Source organism: Drosophila navojoa, chromosome 3 (genome assembly GCF_054131105.1).
Source record: "Drosophila navojoa isolate 15081-1374.11 chromosome 3, UAZ_NAV_1.0, whole genome shotgun sequence".
In the NCBI taxonomy this organism is placed as follows: Eukaryota; Metazoa; Arthropoda; class Insecta; order Diptera; family Drosophilidae; genus Drosophila; species Drosophila navojoa.
This window is the reverse complement of record NC_142891.1, coordinates 11685128-11698793: the sequence shown is the minus strand read 5'-3', so window position 1 is coordinate 11698793 and position 13666 is coordinate 11685128. Positions and strand designations below refer to the sequence as shown.

The 13666-nt window shown below is 42.3% G+C and overlaps 6 protein-coding genes and 1 non-coding gene across 7 annotated transcripts; 2 read left to right on the top strand and 5 right to left on the bottom strand.

Moving 5' to 3' along the window:
• Nucleotides 1–116: 116 nt before the first annotated feature.
• Nucleotides 117–5345, top strand: lt (vacuolar protein sorting-associated protein light). The gene is made up of 12 exons (XM_030385009.2): nucleotides 117–244; nucleotides 301–420; nucleotides 476–646; nucleotides 717–834; nucleotides 901–1254; nucleotides 1316–1643; nucleotides 3464–3529; nucleotides 3587–3988; nucleotides 4048–4234; nucleotides 4290–4523; nucleotides 4578–4704; nucleotides 4771–5345. The coding sequence occupies exons 1-12, from the start codon at nucleotides 218–220 to the stop codon at nucleotides 5142–5144; spliced, it is 2508 nt and encodes an 835-aa protein (XP_030240869.1). The 5' UTR covers nucleotides 117–217; the 3' UTR covers nucleotides 5145–5345.
• On the bottom strand, nucleotides 1824–3201 carry beta3GalTII (beta-1,3-galactosyltransferase 6). The gene has a single exon (XM_030385022.2). The coding sequence runs from the start codon at nucleotides 3093–3095 to the stop codon at nucleotides 1941–1943; it is 1155 nt and encodes a 384-aa protein (XP_030240882.1). The 5' UTR covers nucleotides 3096–3201; the 3' UTR covers nucleotides 1824–1940.
• Nucleotides 5346–6529: 1184 nt separating the features above from the next.
• RpL5 (ribosomal protein L5) lies at nucleotides 6530–8347 on the bottom strand. Its single transcript, XM_030385034.2, has 4 exons — nucleotides 8196–8347; nucleotides 7756–8019; nucleotides 7251–7688; nucleotides 6530–6828 (listed from the first exon to the last, which is right to left on the bottom strand). Exons 1-4 carry the CDS (start codon nucleotides 8196–8198, stop codon nucleotides 6637–6639), a joined length of 897 nt encoding a protein of 298 aa, XP_030240894.1. The 5' UTR covers nucleotides 8199–8347; the 3' UTR covers nucleotides 6530–6636.
• An 87-nt stretch (nucleotides 8348–8434) lies between these two features.
• Nucleotides 8435–10803, bottom strand: LOC108649948 (uncharacterized). The gene is made up of 2 exons (XM_018099053.3): nucleotides 8625–10803; nucleotides 8435–8564 (listed from the first exon to the last, which is right to left on the bottom strand). Exons 1-2 carry the CDS (start codon nucleotides 10701–10703, stop codon nucleotides 8436–8438), a joined length of 2208 nt encoding a protein of 735 aa, XP_017954542.2. The 5' UTR covers nucleotides 10704–10803; the 3' UTR covers nucleotide 8435.
• A 218-nt stretch (nucleotides 10804–11021) lies between these two features.
• Nucleotides 11022–12093, top strand: Nubpl (NUBP iron-sulfur cluster assembly factor, mitochondrial). Its single transcript, XM_030385036.2, has 2 exons — nucleotides 11022–11303; nucleotides 11362–12093. The coding sequence occupies exons 1-2, from the start codon at nucleotides 11135–11137 to the stop codon at nucleotides 12081–12083; spliced, it is 891 nt and encodes a 296-aa protein (XP_030240896.1). The 5' UTR covers nucleotides 11022–11134; the 3' UTR covers nucleotides 12084–12093.
• Nucleotides 12094–12203: 110 nt separating this feature from the next.
• Nucleotides 12204–13553, bottom strand: LOC115562860 (uncharacterized). Its single transcript, XM_030385039.2, has 2 exons — nucleotides 13065–13553; nucleotides 12204–12589 (listed from the first exon to the last, which is right to left on the bottom strand). The coding sequence occupies exons 1-2, from the start codon at nucleotides 13551–13553 to the stop codon at nucleotides 12218–12220; spliced, it is 861 nt and encodes a 286-aa protein (XP_030240899.1). The 3' UTR covers nucleotides 12204–12217.
• LOC115562883 (small nucleolar RNA U85) lies at nucleotides 12657–12944 on the bottom strand. Its single transcript, XR_003980257.1, has one exon. It is a non-coding gene; the product is annotated as a small nucleolar RNA U85 (small nucleolar RNA).
• Nucleotides 13554–13666: the final 113 nt, after the last annotated feature.

Here is a 13666-nt window from a genome sequence, read left to right as displayed (position 1 = left end):
GCAGAACTTTTAAAGTTGGGCGGGTAGCGGCTTACTTATCGATATATAGTAGTTATTTTTGCAGTTTGACTCGCGTGGGTGTAAACAAAAATCGATAAATAGAGTGCACAGTGGAAGATGTGAATGGCAAAAACAGCTGTTGAATGCAGAGTACGGTCACACTTTAGCTTAATGATGTCTTGATAAGAAAGCGAATCCCAGCGAAAAGCTTAAAAAAATGGCCAATACTTTGCCAGTTAATAGCGTAAGTGCTTTATAAAAATTTTTTTAGACGTTTCATAAGATGTGCCCTGTATTTAGGACTCGGGCACTGAAGAGGACGAGGAGATAGAGCCAAAGTTTAAATACAAGCGCATTGGGAGCGATCTGAGTAATATACTCAACACAGACGTTGTTACATGCAGTGCCATCCATCCAAAGGTAAGTTTCAGTTAGTTTTCGAAATATTTAAGTTGAACTTTAAATGGTGCCGCAGTTTCTCATATTTGGCACATTCCGAGGTCGCGTCTACCTTCTGGATCACCAAGGCAACTCAGTGGAGTCGAACCTGAGCAACGGAGATCGCCACACACACTCCGTAGCTGTTAATCACATTGATGTCGATCCTAAGGGCGAATATGTCGCGACATGCTCTGATGACGGACGCGTGAGTCACCGAAAAAGAAATGTTGAAAAATGAGAGTACTATACAATTATAAATTGATTATTAATTGTAGGTCAATATTACGGGCTTGTTCAGCTGCGAGAGCAATCAAAACCTCAGTTTTGGCAAGTTTATAAAAGCAGTGGCCCTTGATCCCGAAGTCAAATCGGGTGTGCGACGGTTTATTGTCGGTAAGATTAAAACTTTATACAGAACTCCTCTCTTCATTTTGAGTTATACTTGTTAATTTATTTTAGGTGATGACAAGCTCACGCTCTACGAGCGCAATTTGCTCAAGAAACTAAAGCCCAGCGAATTGTGTTCTGTGGAGGGAAACGTTTTGGCCATTTGCTGGCAGGGTAACTTTGTCGCGTGGGCCAGTCATATAGGCGTGCGCGTGTATGATCTAAGCGAAAAATGCTCACTAGGCCTTATGAAATGGGAGGTGCCGGCTCAGGCACGTCTCGAGAACTTCCGATGTCACCTGCGCTGGTCCAATGCCAACACGCTGCTCATCGGTTGGGTGGACACCATTCGAATTTGTGTGATACGCAAGCGTAACAGCATTGAAGCATCTTCGAGCAATTTGCCCGGTTTTGTTGTGGATCCAAGTGCGTACAATAATTACATGATATTATTCCATCAGTTTTATAATATGATCACTTTTTTCAGTCTCCACGTTTCAAACGACTTTTTACATATGCGGACTGGCCCCGCTTGCGGCCAGCCAGTTGGTTGTGCTGGGCTACCGAAAAGATCGCAGTCCCAACTATAAAGCTCAGCGGCCCCTGCTGTGCGTCATCGAGTACAAAATGAATACCTCCGAAGAGGTGTGTACGGACAGCCTCACTTTACGCGGATTTGAGGAGTACACGGTCAATGACTACAGCCTGGGCTGCATCATTGAGGAGAATCGTTACTACATTGTAGCGCCCAAAGATATTGTGGTGGCCAGCCTAATTGAAACGGACGATCGTGTGGAATGGCTAATCGAGCACAAGTAAGTCAACTAATTATTGCTAGTTTGGTCTAAGCTTGCGTTATAGATCTCATAATCATAAGAAAAGTATCATAGCCATAAGTCCATCCAGTCCGATATATTCTTTAAGATCCTATATACCTTATATTGGCCGAATTCCCTATTCGATTTGAGCTCCGAGTTTCACATGTGATCCTCCAATTTCATAATACTGCTGCCACAGGAGCAATTTATTTACATATTAAGTCCTGTATAAATATCTTAAAATTGTAAAACTTAATTTCTAACTTTGGCAATGGATCACTTAATTGTGTTCAATTAAGTTACAATGGTATCGCAGCATTTGTCTGCAGGCTTTGTCCAATCATAATAATAGGAAACAAATACCCGCTGGCCGGGTATCTCATGGGTGCACAATTTGTTTGCATATAAATCATCCATGTGGCGCCCATTGCGCTTGTGCAGCACCAGATGATAGGGATGACACTTGCTCGGCGTGTAGGCAGTATCGAAGCGTGGATCATGCCAGCGATAAACATGACGTAGTGGCGCCAACCAGGTGCCCAGGGAAGCGTCTTCGGAGACATAGGTTGACAATAGATCGGAATGGTTGGCTACATGCTCGCATAGTTTACGGGAGAGAACATAGCCGCCGCCCAGGGCATAGTTGATGTAATTCTTGCTTAAATAATAATTGGGCTCACGCCAACGTCCTTTGGTCTTGATGGTAGCTCGCCCATTGAAATATCCCCAATAGAGCTCAGGCTGCGGGTCATGCCCATAGTCCGCTCTGTTTCTTAAGAGCTTTCGGTCGTAGGAGACGAGCTCGTTAAGCAGATTGTCCAGCTTTACATAGGTGTCATCGTCCACCTTAAGCAAATAGGAGAAGTCGTAAAAACGTGTGAGCGCATCAAGCGACTGAATCAGCTTCTCTGTCAGATTCAGATAGTCATCGTGCAGGCGTGGTAGCAACAGTAAATCCTTATGCTGCTGCTGCTCACGCTCCAATTCGCCGCGCAATATGCCGTTCAATCGCTGTGTTCCGATGGCAAATAAATGCTTCAATTTGATGTTGCGATGCACACGTGGTTGGTCCATCTGTGTCAGTTCCTGTTGCCACTTTATGTAGTGCATCAGGCGCTGCTCCTGCGTTGCAACCGTTTCCATTTGCAAATGTCCGCCGGCTCCACTGTACCTGGGCAGGTAGATATGCTCCTCGGGAAAATAGGGTTGGTTTAGTGGCTGCCCTAGTCTCAACCAAGTATCGCGCATGCTTTGCCGTAACTCAGCATTGTCTGGTGCACTCAACACCAGTATCACTAAAAATAGATCTGGATGTGGCTCAAGTTTGATAACGCCGCTGCGGTGTGCCGGACATTTGTCAACGGTGGTTAAAATGCGTGTAATAAAACTACCAAAAAAGAACGCTGTTATAGCCGTAAAAAGCGTAACTAGGTTATTCATGCGACGCATTTTCCAGTGATAAATACAAATTTCCGAGTAGCCAAGAAAAATGGGAAGTATTGACGCGAATTGTATAAACAGCTGAGCGCTGATACTTCTGTCGGTCAATCGATATTTGCAAGAACTATCGAAGCATATAAGTGTTTAGCTTATCGATAATTTCAACGGTCCTCGATGCACAGTGGATATTTTGCAGGAAAACAATGTGAAATAAAGAAAAATATTAATAATTTTTTTTTATTTAAAATTTATTTACTTAAACGGCAACTTAATCTAGTTTTACATTTATGGGAAAGAACGAATGAGTTCAGGTTATACATATAAATTTTAAAATCGTAAATTAATGTTAATTCTATTGCTTTACTTTATTTTTGCAGCAAATTTGAAGAAGCCTTGGAGGTCTGTTCACATGGAAGCACAATTCCAAGGCTATATGTAGCTAGGTAAGAAATGAATGAAATTAAATTCAATAATTTACTGTCATCAGATGATTTTCAAAGGCGGTACATAAACCATTTGCTGACCATGGAACAGTACGAAGACGCTGCCAAGATTTGCCTTCGTGAGCTGGGTAACAATAAGGCTCTCTGGGAGGAGGAGGTTTTCAAGTTTGTCAAGTGTCAAAAATTGCGTTGTGTGAGCTCATATTTACCTACCTCGGATGATTGTAAACTAGATCCTCATGTCTACGAAATGGTCCTTTATGAGTTCCTTAAGTTTGATGTGCATGGCTTTTTAAATCTGATCAAGGTGTGGCCGCCCAAGCTGTACGATGGCCTGGCTGTCATAAATGCCATACATGATCATTTCCAAAAACAGAATGCGAATGAGTTGCTCGAGTCCTTGGCACTGCTCTACTCCTACCAAGGCGATTATGAGAGCGCGTTGCGCATGTACTTAAAGTAAGCCAAAGCTCACATTATCTCCGAATCGTATGTTGTAACTCTCTAATCTCTCTCAGATTGCAGAATAAGGATGTATTTGAGCTAATACGGCGCTTTGAGCTGTACGATGTTATCTCTAAGCTAATCATTCCACTCATACAACTGGATCGCGAACGTGCCTTTAAAATATTATTAGATAAGAAGAAAATAAAACCAGAAGTGGTTGTTCATCAATTGGAACAGAATCAGGAATACCTTTACTGGGTAAGTAATAGGAAACAATGCAGTCTATTCAAAGCTAAACTCAACTTTATTTTAGTACCTAGATGCGCTGGATAAAGTCAGCAAACAGGGCACATTCCACAATAGACTAGTTGCCCTGTATGCCAAATATGATCGAACCAAATTGTTGCCCTTTCTGCGACGTTCTAACGACTATGTGATACAAGAGGCGCTGGCGATATGCAAACGCGAAGAGTTTCATCCAGAAACGGTTTACTTATTGGGTCGCATGGGCAGCATCGTGGAGGCGCTTAACATAATTATCCACAGCGTAAGTGTATAAGACTTTCAATATACCGTTTGCTCAACGCATTGACCATTGAAGATAAAGGACATTGAGATGGCCATTGAGTTTTGCAAGGAGCACAATGATGAGGATCTTTGGAACATACTCATCGAAGAGTCCACCAAACAGCCTGAAATAGTAACCAAATTACTAGATGGGATTGTTGGTAAGTTGTGCGATTAAATTTTACCATATTCAATTAGCTAAGTAAGCTCTTGATCTTCGTTTGTAGATTATGTGGACCCCGTGTTGGTTGTCAACAAGATCAAACTCGGCCAGACAATACCGGATCTTCATAAATCTGTTGTTCAGATGTTGTGGCATTATAATATCGAGGAGCAAGTACACGAAATTGCCCATAAAATCCAATTAACAGACTACTTTGATACACACGCCGAGGTAGTAGCTATGCAACGACGCGGGCGTCAGGTAACCTATGATAAGGTGTGTCCCAAATGCAACCGTCCGGTGATCGTTAAGGATACAGCGCCGCCCAACGGCCTTACAATATTCAACTGTGGCCACATTTACCACAACAACTGCATGCTCGACGATCGTTGCGACCAATGCTTGGACTGGGATAGCATATTGGAGGACGACGACTAATCATCATTGAAAGACACAATTTACTGTGAATGGAAAAAGTCTGAAAGAAGGCTTTGGACCACGTATTATGCGACATTCAACATTATGTTTTGTTTCCATGCAATGTGTAAATTTTGATTGACAGCTTTAAGCTTTGATTTTATGTATATGTTTATTTATTTATTGATTTAATACAAAATAAAGTCCAATAGCGAGAATTTATATTATACGCGCTTAATTAAATGTTAAATGTTTTATTTTGTACAATTTACCTGAAAATATGGGCAACATTAGACAATCCTTCATTTATCCTTCTAATAGACAATCCTTCATAGCTTCATTCAGGACATACATATATACATATACTATATAGAGGATGTATCCCGCAAGCTCACTTTTGTTCTTAATGGGAATTTAAAAAATCGCAGTACATGGCGGCGACAGGGACTATACAAATTGAAAGAACTAAAAAAAAACCATACGTATTTAATATATGATGTGTGTGTATCGTCTATATGTACGTATGTTTTTTTTTTAGTTCTTTCAATTTAGCCATACATACACACGCCCGCTGACATTGATTGAGAGAGGAGGAAGAGGAGATAAATCTAGGAACACATTGATTATTCATCACAACTTAGCTTATACTTTCGTAAACAGCTGTGCTCTAACCACTGTCTCTGCCCCACACATGCTGGTGGAAGAAACAGAATGTGAGGAAGAATGCACTATATTTGTAATCGACGAAGAAGGAAGAGGAGGAGAGAAATCTAGGAGAGAAATATTTGTTTTATAATCATCTCTTACCTTACCCGCTGCTGTTACGAAGAGAACATAGAATGCAATTTTCTAAGAGAGGACATTTAGAATACATAATCAATTAATTAGATGACTTACTACATTTCAAGTAATCTGCTGCCGCGATTCGAACCTGGGGAGGACACGACCACCGACCTGACACATATCCACTGCGCCATCACAGCCCTTACAGACCGTCCTGCAAACCTCTTATATATTCAGAATGCATTCTTATGTTAATTAAAAAGGTTGGTGCCCACTGGAAATTGAACCTGAGACCTCTTGTTTAACTGACATGCACTGTTGCCATTGCGCCACCTCAGCGTGTTAATCCTGATTAGCTATACTCTAGTTAAGCTTCATAAATTTTTCCCTCCGCAGACTCGTCGTACTTTTAACGCTTTTTAAGCGTACAGGCTATAAAAATATCGAGAAATAATACACTCCAGTTCACGTAAAATACTTTTAATGGAATTTTTCCAACCTCAGTATTAGCGCAACAACCAATCTCATAGAGCGGATATAAAAAATAATTTAATTTGCATAACCTACATTCGAAAACCCTTGCAAGGTTATGATGAATTAATAAAAAGATCTTTAATAGAAACTTACAATTTATGCACGACATATTGGCAATTGTTTTTTATTACAACTGTTTGTGTTTATTTCTTCTTTCACCCCCAATACACACACTCCAAACGGTAGTCAAATGCACTTATGCCTCAGTCTCGGACTGAAGCTTAGCCACATAAGCGGCCTTGTGGGCGGCGACCTTGGCCTTGCGTTCCTCATTCGTCAGTTTCTTGGCGTTCCACCTCTTCTTAACTGGAGCCGACTTCTTCACGACCTTCTTCGGGGTAGGGTCGTTGCGGATGGCCTGATGGGCTTTCTTGTAGATGTCCTCAATCTGTCAACAAATAAATTAAAGAATTTCAATTAAATCATTCAATTACAAAATAGTCAAAAATATCTCTATATTAAGAAGTGTGCAACCGTAACAGAAAATTCAACTTATTTATTTAGAGGTTGAGCCACGAACACGGGTTACAGCTTTAATGTGGTCCATCTTTGGCACAGACAGCGTCAGTAATAAATACGCAGCAGTAATTTTGAAAATGGACGTCTAGCAATAGCTTATTTCAAATACATATATACGACTGGACTGTGCAACCGTAACAGAAAATTCAACCTATTTTTTAAGAGGTTGAGCCACGAACACGGGTTACAGCTTCAATGTGGTCCATCTTTGGCACAGCCAGCGTCAGCAAAAAATACGCAGCAGCAATTTTTAAAATGGACGTCTAGATCAGCTTAAATCAAATCACTTACGTTGTCAGCGCGGATGCCCAACTTGATGTAACGGCTGAACTGACGCTTGAAAGCCTCCTCATCCTCCTCCTCCAGAGTGCGCATATAATCAGCCACATGCTGACCGAAGATATGGGCACGGTGCACATCAGCGTTGAAGCTCTTGGTCTCGCCAGAGTATCCTGGGAAACGCTTCACCGAATGGGGGATGTTCAAACCACCATCGACAGCACCCTTCATGGCGCCGAACACACGGGCACCGGTGGTGGTGCGAGCCAAACCAACATCCAAGTAGCAACGGAATGCTCCTGGTCCATCATCGACGGGCTCAACGTTGTATTCCTCACCGGTGACCTCGGTGCAGCCAGCGTACAGAGAGTCCAAGCCCAATTTGTTGAGCAGACGACGAGCAACAAGCAGGCCAGTGCAGTAGGCAGCAGCATAGTTGGTCAAACCCACCTGCAAGTAGTGTTGTAAACATTAGACTGTGTGTTGCATTGCATTATAAAAATATCTATTAATTTACCTGGATACCATAGTTGGGCAGCTCGTGCGAGTAAGCGGAGCAGACAACACGATCGCCTTCAATGCGAGCATAGGCGATTTGGGCGGTGATGTCCTTGTTGGACAGGCGCACAATCAAACGGTACTTGGGAGTGTTGTACTTGTTCTTGTCTTGGAAGGTTAGACGCTTTCTGGCATAGTAATCAGTTTTACCCTCACGACGCCTGCGGAATTTAACCTGGTAGCGCTTGAAGTACTGCTTGTTCTTGACTACCTTGACGAAACCCTGCAATTCATACACAACACAAATTAATATTAGATATCAGTTCTGGCATGAAACCCACAAGTTTAATCTCTCAAATAAAGCTGCATCAATGGCCGCTTTGGTTTTGTTCGACATATTTTCACTTGGCAACACTTGATTTGAGACGTTTATAGGGTTATTTCATTGATTGTGCTCACCATTTTTCACTTTTTAATGAAAATCAAACACCGACGCAAAATACGCGATGTCTTCACACGTAGGTGAAAAAGAAAAAGGAAGAAGCTGACAGGCCGCTCAGATGCAGGGTCGTATTTTGCGGCGTTGACGTTTCACGCGCAGCTAACTTTGTGTGCGTATAGAAAATACGCTAGATGGCGCGGTGGTGCTAACATTTTCAATGCGCGCACGGAAGTTGATAATTTAAAAGTCTGGTGAATTTAAAAAACAGTATTACGTATTGTATTATATTTTAGTAACAATGACTCTAAATGTATTTGGGCGTTCACTTCAAATTCCTCTTCAGTATTTTGAACACCATAAAACCGATCAATTTCATGTTGTAATTTCTGTGAAAAATAGAGTTTTAGTAGAAGTAAATGGATATTTTTAATTCATATTATATATACCAAAATTTTTAAGTGTGCCGATGCGTCTGCTGTTAAAGGCTCTTTTTCTGGATCCGCATTTAAAAATAAATGTTGCTTGAGATGATACACTGCCGTAACATCTTCACTTTGTATGGTTAAAACAGTTTTGCCACCCTCTATGCTGCTAGAAATGTTTACTTTACTATCTAGAAAGTATAAGTCTAGCATATTAGTTTCAATTCTGTCATTGGCATTACAAATATCAGCAATTTGCTCTAAAGTAAGGCAACAAGGCGACAGCATCTTTTGTTCTACTTTAGGCTTTTTACGCGTGGTTGGCTTAGGCACAATATCTGCTAATTTCGGTTTATTAAGCAGATTTAAGGAGCAAAGTTGTCCACTAAATAGCGCTCGATATGTATCGCCGTGCTCCTGCACTTGAAATGGCAGCAGGACTGCGCTTAGTTGTGTGTGCAGCTCCAGAAACGCAACAAGTTGAATCGTGAATTCGGGCAATCGCTCTTCGAAAACTTTCTTCAATGGTATTATAATTTTACATTTGCGACTCAAAAGCAAATCCGTGGGTATTCGATGCACATGGACATTCTGTCCGTGATAGACCATCAATTGCCAGTGACTGCTATTGAGCAACTTTTGGCAATCATTAAATCTTAGTTGCAATATAGCATAAATACCAGTGCTATCAAGTTGCGCCTGCCTGGCTGTATGCAACAGCAGTACCTCAACTCCAAAGACTGGCAGCTGTCTGTGGAACTCCAGTGTTGCCTCTAAGCTGCCGTCAAAGCTGGCTTCGTTCCGAGCAACCGCAACCAGTTGTTGCTTCTCATATTCGCGCTGCATGGCTGCCATAAGTTCATGTTGTTGTTTTTCATATTGCTGCAGAACTTGAGCATTGCGACGCAGTTGCTCCATGGCTGCTGGTGTAAGATCACACATGATACCAGGCTCTGTGTCGGCAGCTTCGTCTGATAGCTGATCCACACTAAATGCGATCCGATAAAAAATGTTATTGTCGCTGAGGCATACAAGCTGCTCAATGTGCTGCACCCAGGCGCAGGCTTGCATGCCGGGCACGGACTTCACACATCGCTGCACCTGGCAATCATCTAGTTGGGCATCATATTTGAATCTCAAGCGTACCAGCTGCTCTCCATCCGTGTAGTAGAAATCACCATTGTCGCTGCTGACATCAAAGTCCAACCATTCGATACCAGTATAATGCATCTGCCGTTGCTTTATGCCTAGCAATTGAGACATGTACCAAATGTCCACAGTGCCGCAGTTCAAGTAAACCAAGCACAAATTCTGTGCGGGCAGTAAACGCATAAAAAGAACGGGTGTGGTATATATGCAGATCAGCTCAATGTGGTAGGCCAGCTCCGTGTCCACATCTTCATCGTCGTCCGCCTCCTGTGGAGATAGTGCAAATACGTGACCAGCAATGCTGAATAAGTGTATTTGCTTATCGGCAACTGCTGCAGCTCCAAAGAGACACTGCATAAACTTCTCGTGCTCCTGCGTAACGGTGACCGTGAGCAAGGTGTAGGAATCGTTCTGCCAGTCGCATTGAAATATATTTTGTTCGTCATAGGTAATGTCGTAGCTGTACTGTAGAGTGCTTTCGCCCTTCCCCAAACTGGGCAAATCCACATAAACCTGTAGCAGCAACTTCTGAGTATCATCATCATAGCGCACCACACTAAATCCTTCTTGAGTGCGCGCAAACGCCCGCACACCCTTTAACCAGGATATGAGATGCAATGATTTGATCGAGCCAAAACAATGAACTCGTCCGTCCGACATTAGCAGCAGAGTATTGTATTCCAGCATGTGAATACTGCGCAGATGACTACCTTTTGGTAGTGGAATGCGGACCTTCGTCATTTCCATTCTGTTTGTTTTCTTCGATTTCTTAAAGCGATAATTCAGCAAATAATATTCATTCCATGTAACGAAGACAGATTTGGTTTTGTTGTTGCTGGATGAAGAGTGACATATCAGACCGCATGGCTGGAACAAGGTGTCATCTTCAATGGACCAAAGTATATCATCATCATTTTCCACATTAACAGTTTCGATATTTTCGTCCACATCCATAATTAAATTTCTTAGGGTGAATAATATTCAAATGCAATTTACCGAAATAATAAACACACGCACAATGTGACCAATATGCATATAATTTGAAGCGGCATCTTAAAATCCCGATGACTTATATATCGCCACTGTTGTTTGGTTAGTGATATTGGCAAGTTCTAGCCGGTAGAATATTCGTTTTAAACATGAACGTGCATAAATATTATATGTGTAGATATACCTTTTAGAGCTTTGTTAATAAATACTCTCTTAGAACAATAAGAAGAGCCACTCCATGTACGATTTAATATTAAGCTATTCTGTATATGAATATGAGCTATCGGTAACTTCTTCACATCACTATTTGGCGAGTTGGACAACATAACGACTTGACCATTTTTAAAAGTAAAGCAAGCGGAGCATTTCAAGTAGCTGGTAAAGCACCAGTAGCCATGGCTTTATTGATGCGCTTGTGTCAGCGGAGCTGTTCTACAAAGCTCAAGGATCATCAAGCGGCACTGATGGCCCGCAGTTTACCTAAACGGCAAGCACTGCCCGGCGTCAACAACATAATTGTTATAGCATCAGGAAAAGGTGGTGTAGGCAAAAGCACTGTAGCAGGTGGGTGTTTAATATTTGAATTAAATATAATGTACCTAAAGCAACACATTTATTGCAGCAAATTTCGCTTGCAGTTTGGCCAGGTTAGGAGCGCGAGTAGGTTTGTTGGACGGTGATATATTTGGTCCAAGTATTCCACTGATGATGAACCTCCACAGCGAACCTCGAGTCAATGACAAAAATCAAATTATACCGCCACAGAACTATAATGTGAAGTGCCTGTCAATGGGCATGCTTACGCCGCCTGATGGTGCAATTATATGGCGCGGTCCGTTGGTAATGTCAGCCATACAGCGCCTGCTTAAAGGCGCCGATTGGAGTCCGTTGGATGTGCTGGTCGTAGATACGCCGCCTGGCACTGGTGATGTGCATCTCTCACTAACACAACACACACCTATTACAGGTGTCCTCTTAGTCAGCACACCGCACAAGGCAGCCATCGATGTCACAATTCGTGGAGCTGAGATGTACCACAAACTGAAAGTACCGATCCTTGGCTTGGTAGAAAACATGCGTTATTCCATCTGTGATAATTGCAATCATCACATCGAGTTTTTCAAGCCTCGAACTGAATCTTCACATCCGAAGCTGCCAGAGACGCTCATCTCATTGCCTTTAGACTCACATATAGCCGATTGCGGCGAGTCGGGCACACCTGTTGTTATTAAGCATCCAGACTCTGAACACGCCAAGCTCTTCAATAAACTGGCGCTTCAGGTTTGGAGTACATTGCAAGAGAAGCAAGAGACAAATGAAACAGCTAATGATACAAATAAATAATAGAAACTAATATTTCGTCTGTAATCAAATAATTGCCGATCCTCTTTGGTTATACAAGAGAATTCTGAGACTACAAAAGTTTTGACTGACCCTGCATTATAAACTAGTTTTAAAATACAATTTACAAGTTTTGCTTATTTATTTTTCTTCAACTTCTTCATTTTCTTCATGGCCTTGCGATGAGCGTATTTATCTGTTCGCATTATCACCTCCTTATACTTTCGTTTGTTAAAACTTTGGAAGGCTTCATCTGCCAACAGCTCGTCCACCAGTGACTTTTTGGTCTTGCGGATATGTTTCTCTTCAAAGTGATCCAGAGGCGAGTGCTGAACTGTGCCAATCTGGAAGTATTTCGGCAGCACCTTCAGATCATTCTTTTTGTAGAAGTGCTTAGGATCCAGCACCGAACGCATTTGTATTATCTTCAGCTCATTCCGCATCTCATCAGTAACTTCTGTTGCCGGTAAATCAAACCAGCCGCTACCCTTCGTCTTAGCACGTTCCGCCTGTAATAAACAAAGTACGTTTATGTAGAGGAAAACATAATTTGATGCCTTCATTTGCCAGGAGCAGCAGCACTCAGATTACTAAAGACGTCATCAATGTGGCAACAGCGTCTGCCTCGGCGACTGCTGTATTTGGGGCGACAATAGCACTGTTTCATTATTTTTTTAAAATTGTGTGCCCACGCCTAAATCATCTGCCTTGACTCAATAGCAAACAACAGTCTAGCGTTAAATGGCATTGCTGTTCCGTCGGCCTTACAGCAACCGTCGCATACTCCGAGGCGGCCACTAAGATTACAACGGACGAAACTCGGTGCCATTGTCTGTGAGTGAGTCTCGGGTAACAGCAGTCACCTCGAGCAGCAAACGTGTGCGCTTGCCACACCCGTTGGGCGTAGCTTCGGTTGTCGAATATGTCATCATAGATGCTTCTCCTGTATAATCTTCCACTTCAGCGTTTTAGTTAATTACTTACTCTATTTAGTATGGGCTGCTTACGCCTGGACACTGTGGGTAATGCCTTCTGCGCTTCGATGCCGGTTAATTGCTTCGTATTTTGCATATCTTTTTCAAGATTTATTTTTCGCACTTGTATATCCTCGCTGGTCTCGCTGTCAATTTCTGTGATCCTCTGACGCATTTGTAACTTGTGCGTGGCTGCATTTTGTGCCGCTTCGTTCACCATCTCAGCAACCTCATCAAGTTGAAGGGCCACTTTGGAAGGCAGTTGTTTGTTAGTTTCCTGTGCGGTAGCAAGAACTTTGCTAACATCTTTACACCTTAACTTAACGCCAAATAGTTCCATTTCATCATCTTGCTCATCTTCCTCTTCGCTAGACTCCTGATCAACAGCCAGTTCCCGACCCTTGGAGATCTCATTATATACTGCAGCGGAATGCTGTAGACCATCTCCACTGAATAATTGCTGGTCGCCAGAAGTGTCCACAACAAATAACGACGCCATTATTAAAATTACTGTCACAAATAAAATTAGGCGCAGCACATGTAGCGTCAACTACTGGCGTTGACCGTCGACGTCTCGTTGTGACTGGTTAAATAGGCAATTCGTAAATAGAT

Coding starts and splice junctions, on each gene's coding strand:
- Nubpl (XM_030385036.2), top strand. CDS start 11,135: ATGGCTTTATTGATGCGCTTGTGTCAGCGGAGCTGTTCTACAAAGCTC. Junction 11,304..11,361: donor AGGCAAAAGCACTGTAGCAG/GTGGGTGTTTAA, acceptor CATTTATTGCAG/CAAATTTCGCTTGCAGTTTG.
- LOC108649948 (XM_018099053.3), bottom strand. CDS start 10,703: ATGGATGTGGACGAAAATATCGAAACTGTTAATGTGGAAAATGATGAT. Junction 8,565..8,624: donor CGGCACACTTAAAAATTTTG/GTATATATAATA, acceptor TATTTTTCACAG/AAATTACAACATGAAATTGA.
- lt (XM_030385009.2), top strand. CDS start 218: ATGGCCAATACTTTGCCAGTTAATAGC. Junction 3,989..4,047: donor GCGTTGCGCATGTACTTAAA/GTAAGCCAAAGC, acceptor AATCTCTCTCAG/ATTGCAGAATAAGGATGTAT. Junction 4,235..4,289: donor ATCAGGAATACCTTTACTGG/GTAAGTAATAGG, acceptor ACTTTATTTTAG/TACCTAGATGCGCTGGATAA.
- RpL5 (XM_030385034.2), bottom strand. Junction 7,689..7,755: donor TGCCCAACTATGGTATCCAG/GTAAATTAATAG, acceptor CACTACTTGCAG/GTGGGTTTGACCAACTATGC. Junction 6,829..7,250: donor TGGGCATCCGCGCTGACAAC/GTAAGTGATTTG, acceptor ATTTGTTGACAG/ATTGAGGACATCTACAAGAA.
- beta3GalTII (XM_030385022.2), bottom strand. CDS start 3,095: ATGCGTCGCATGAATAACCTAGTTACGCTTTTTACGGCTATAACAGCG.
- LOC115562860 (XM_030385039.2), bottom strand. CDS start 13,553: ATGGCGTCGTTATTTGTTGTGGACACTTCTGGCGACCAGCAATTATTC. Junction 12,590..13,064: donor AGCAGCCCATACTAAATAGA/GTAAGTAATTAA, acceptor TGTTTATTACAG/GCGGAACGTGCTAAGACGAA.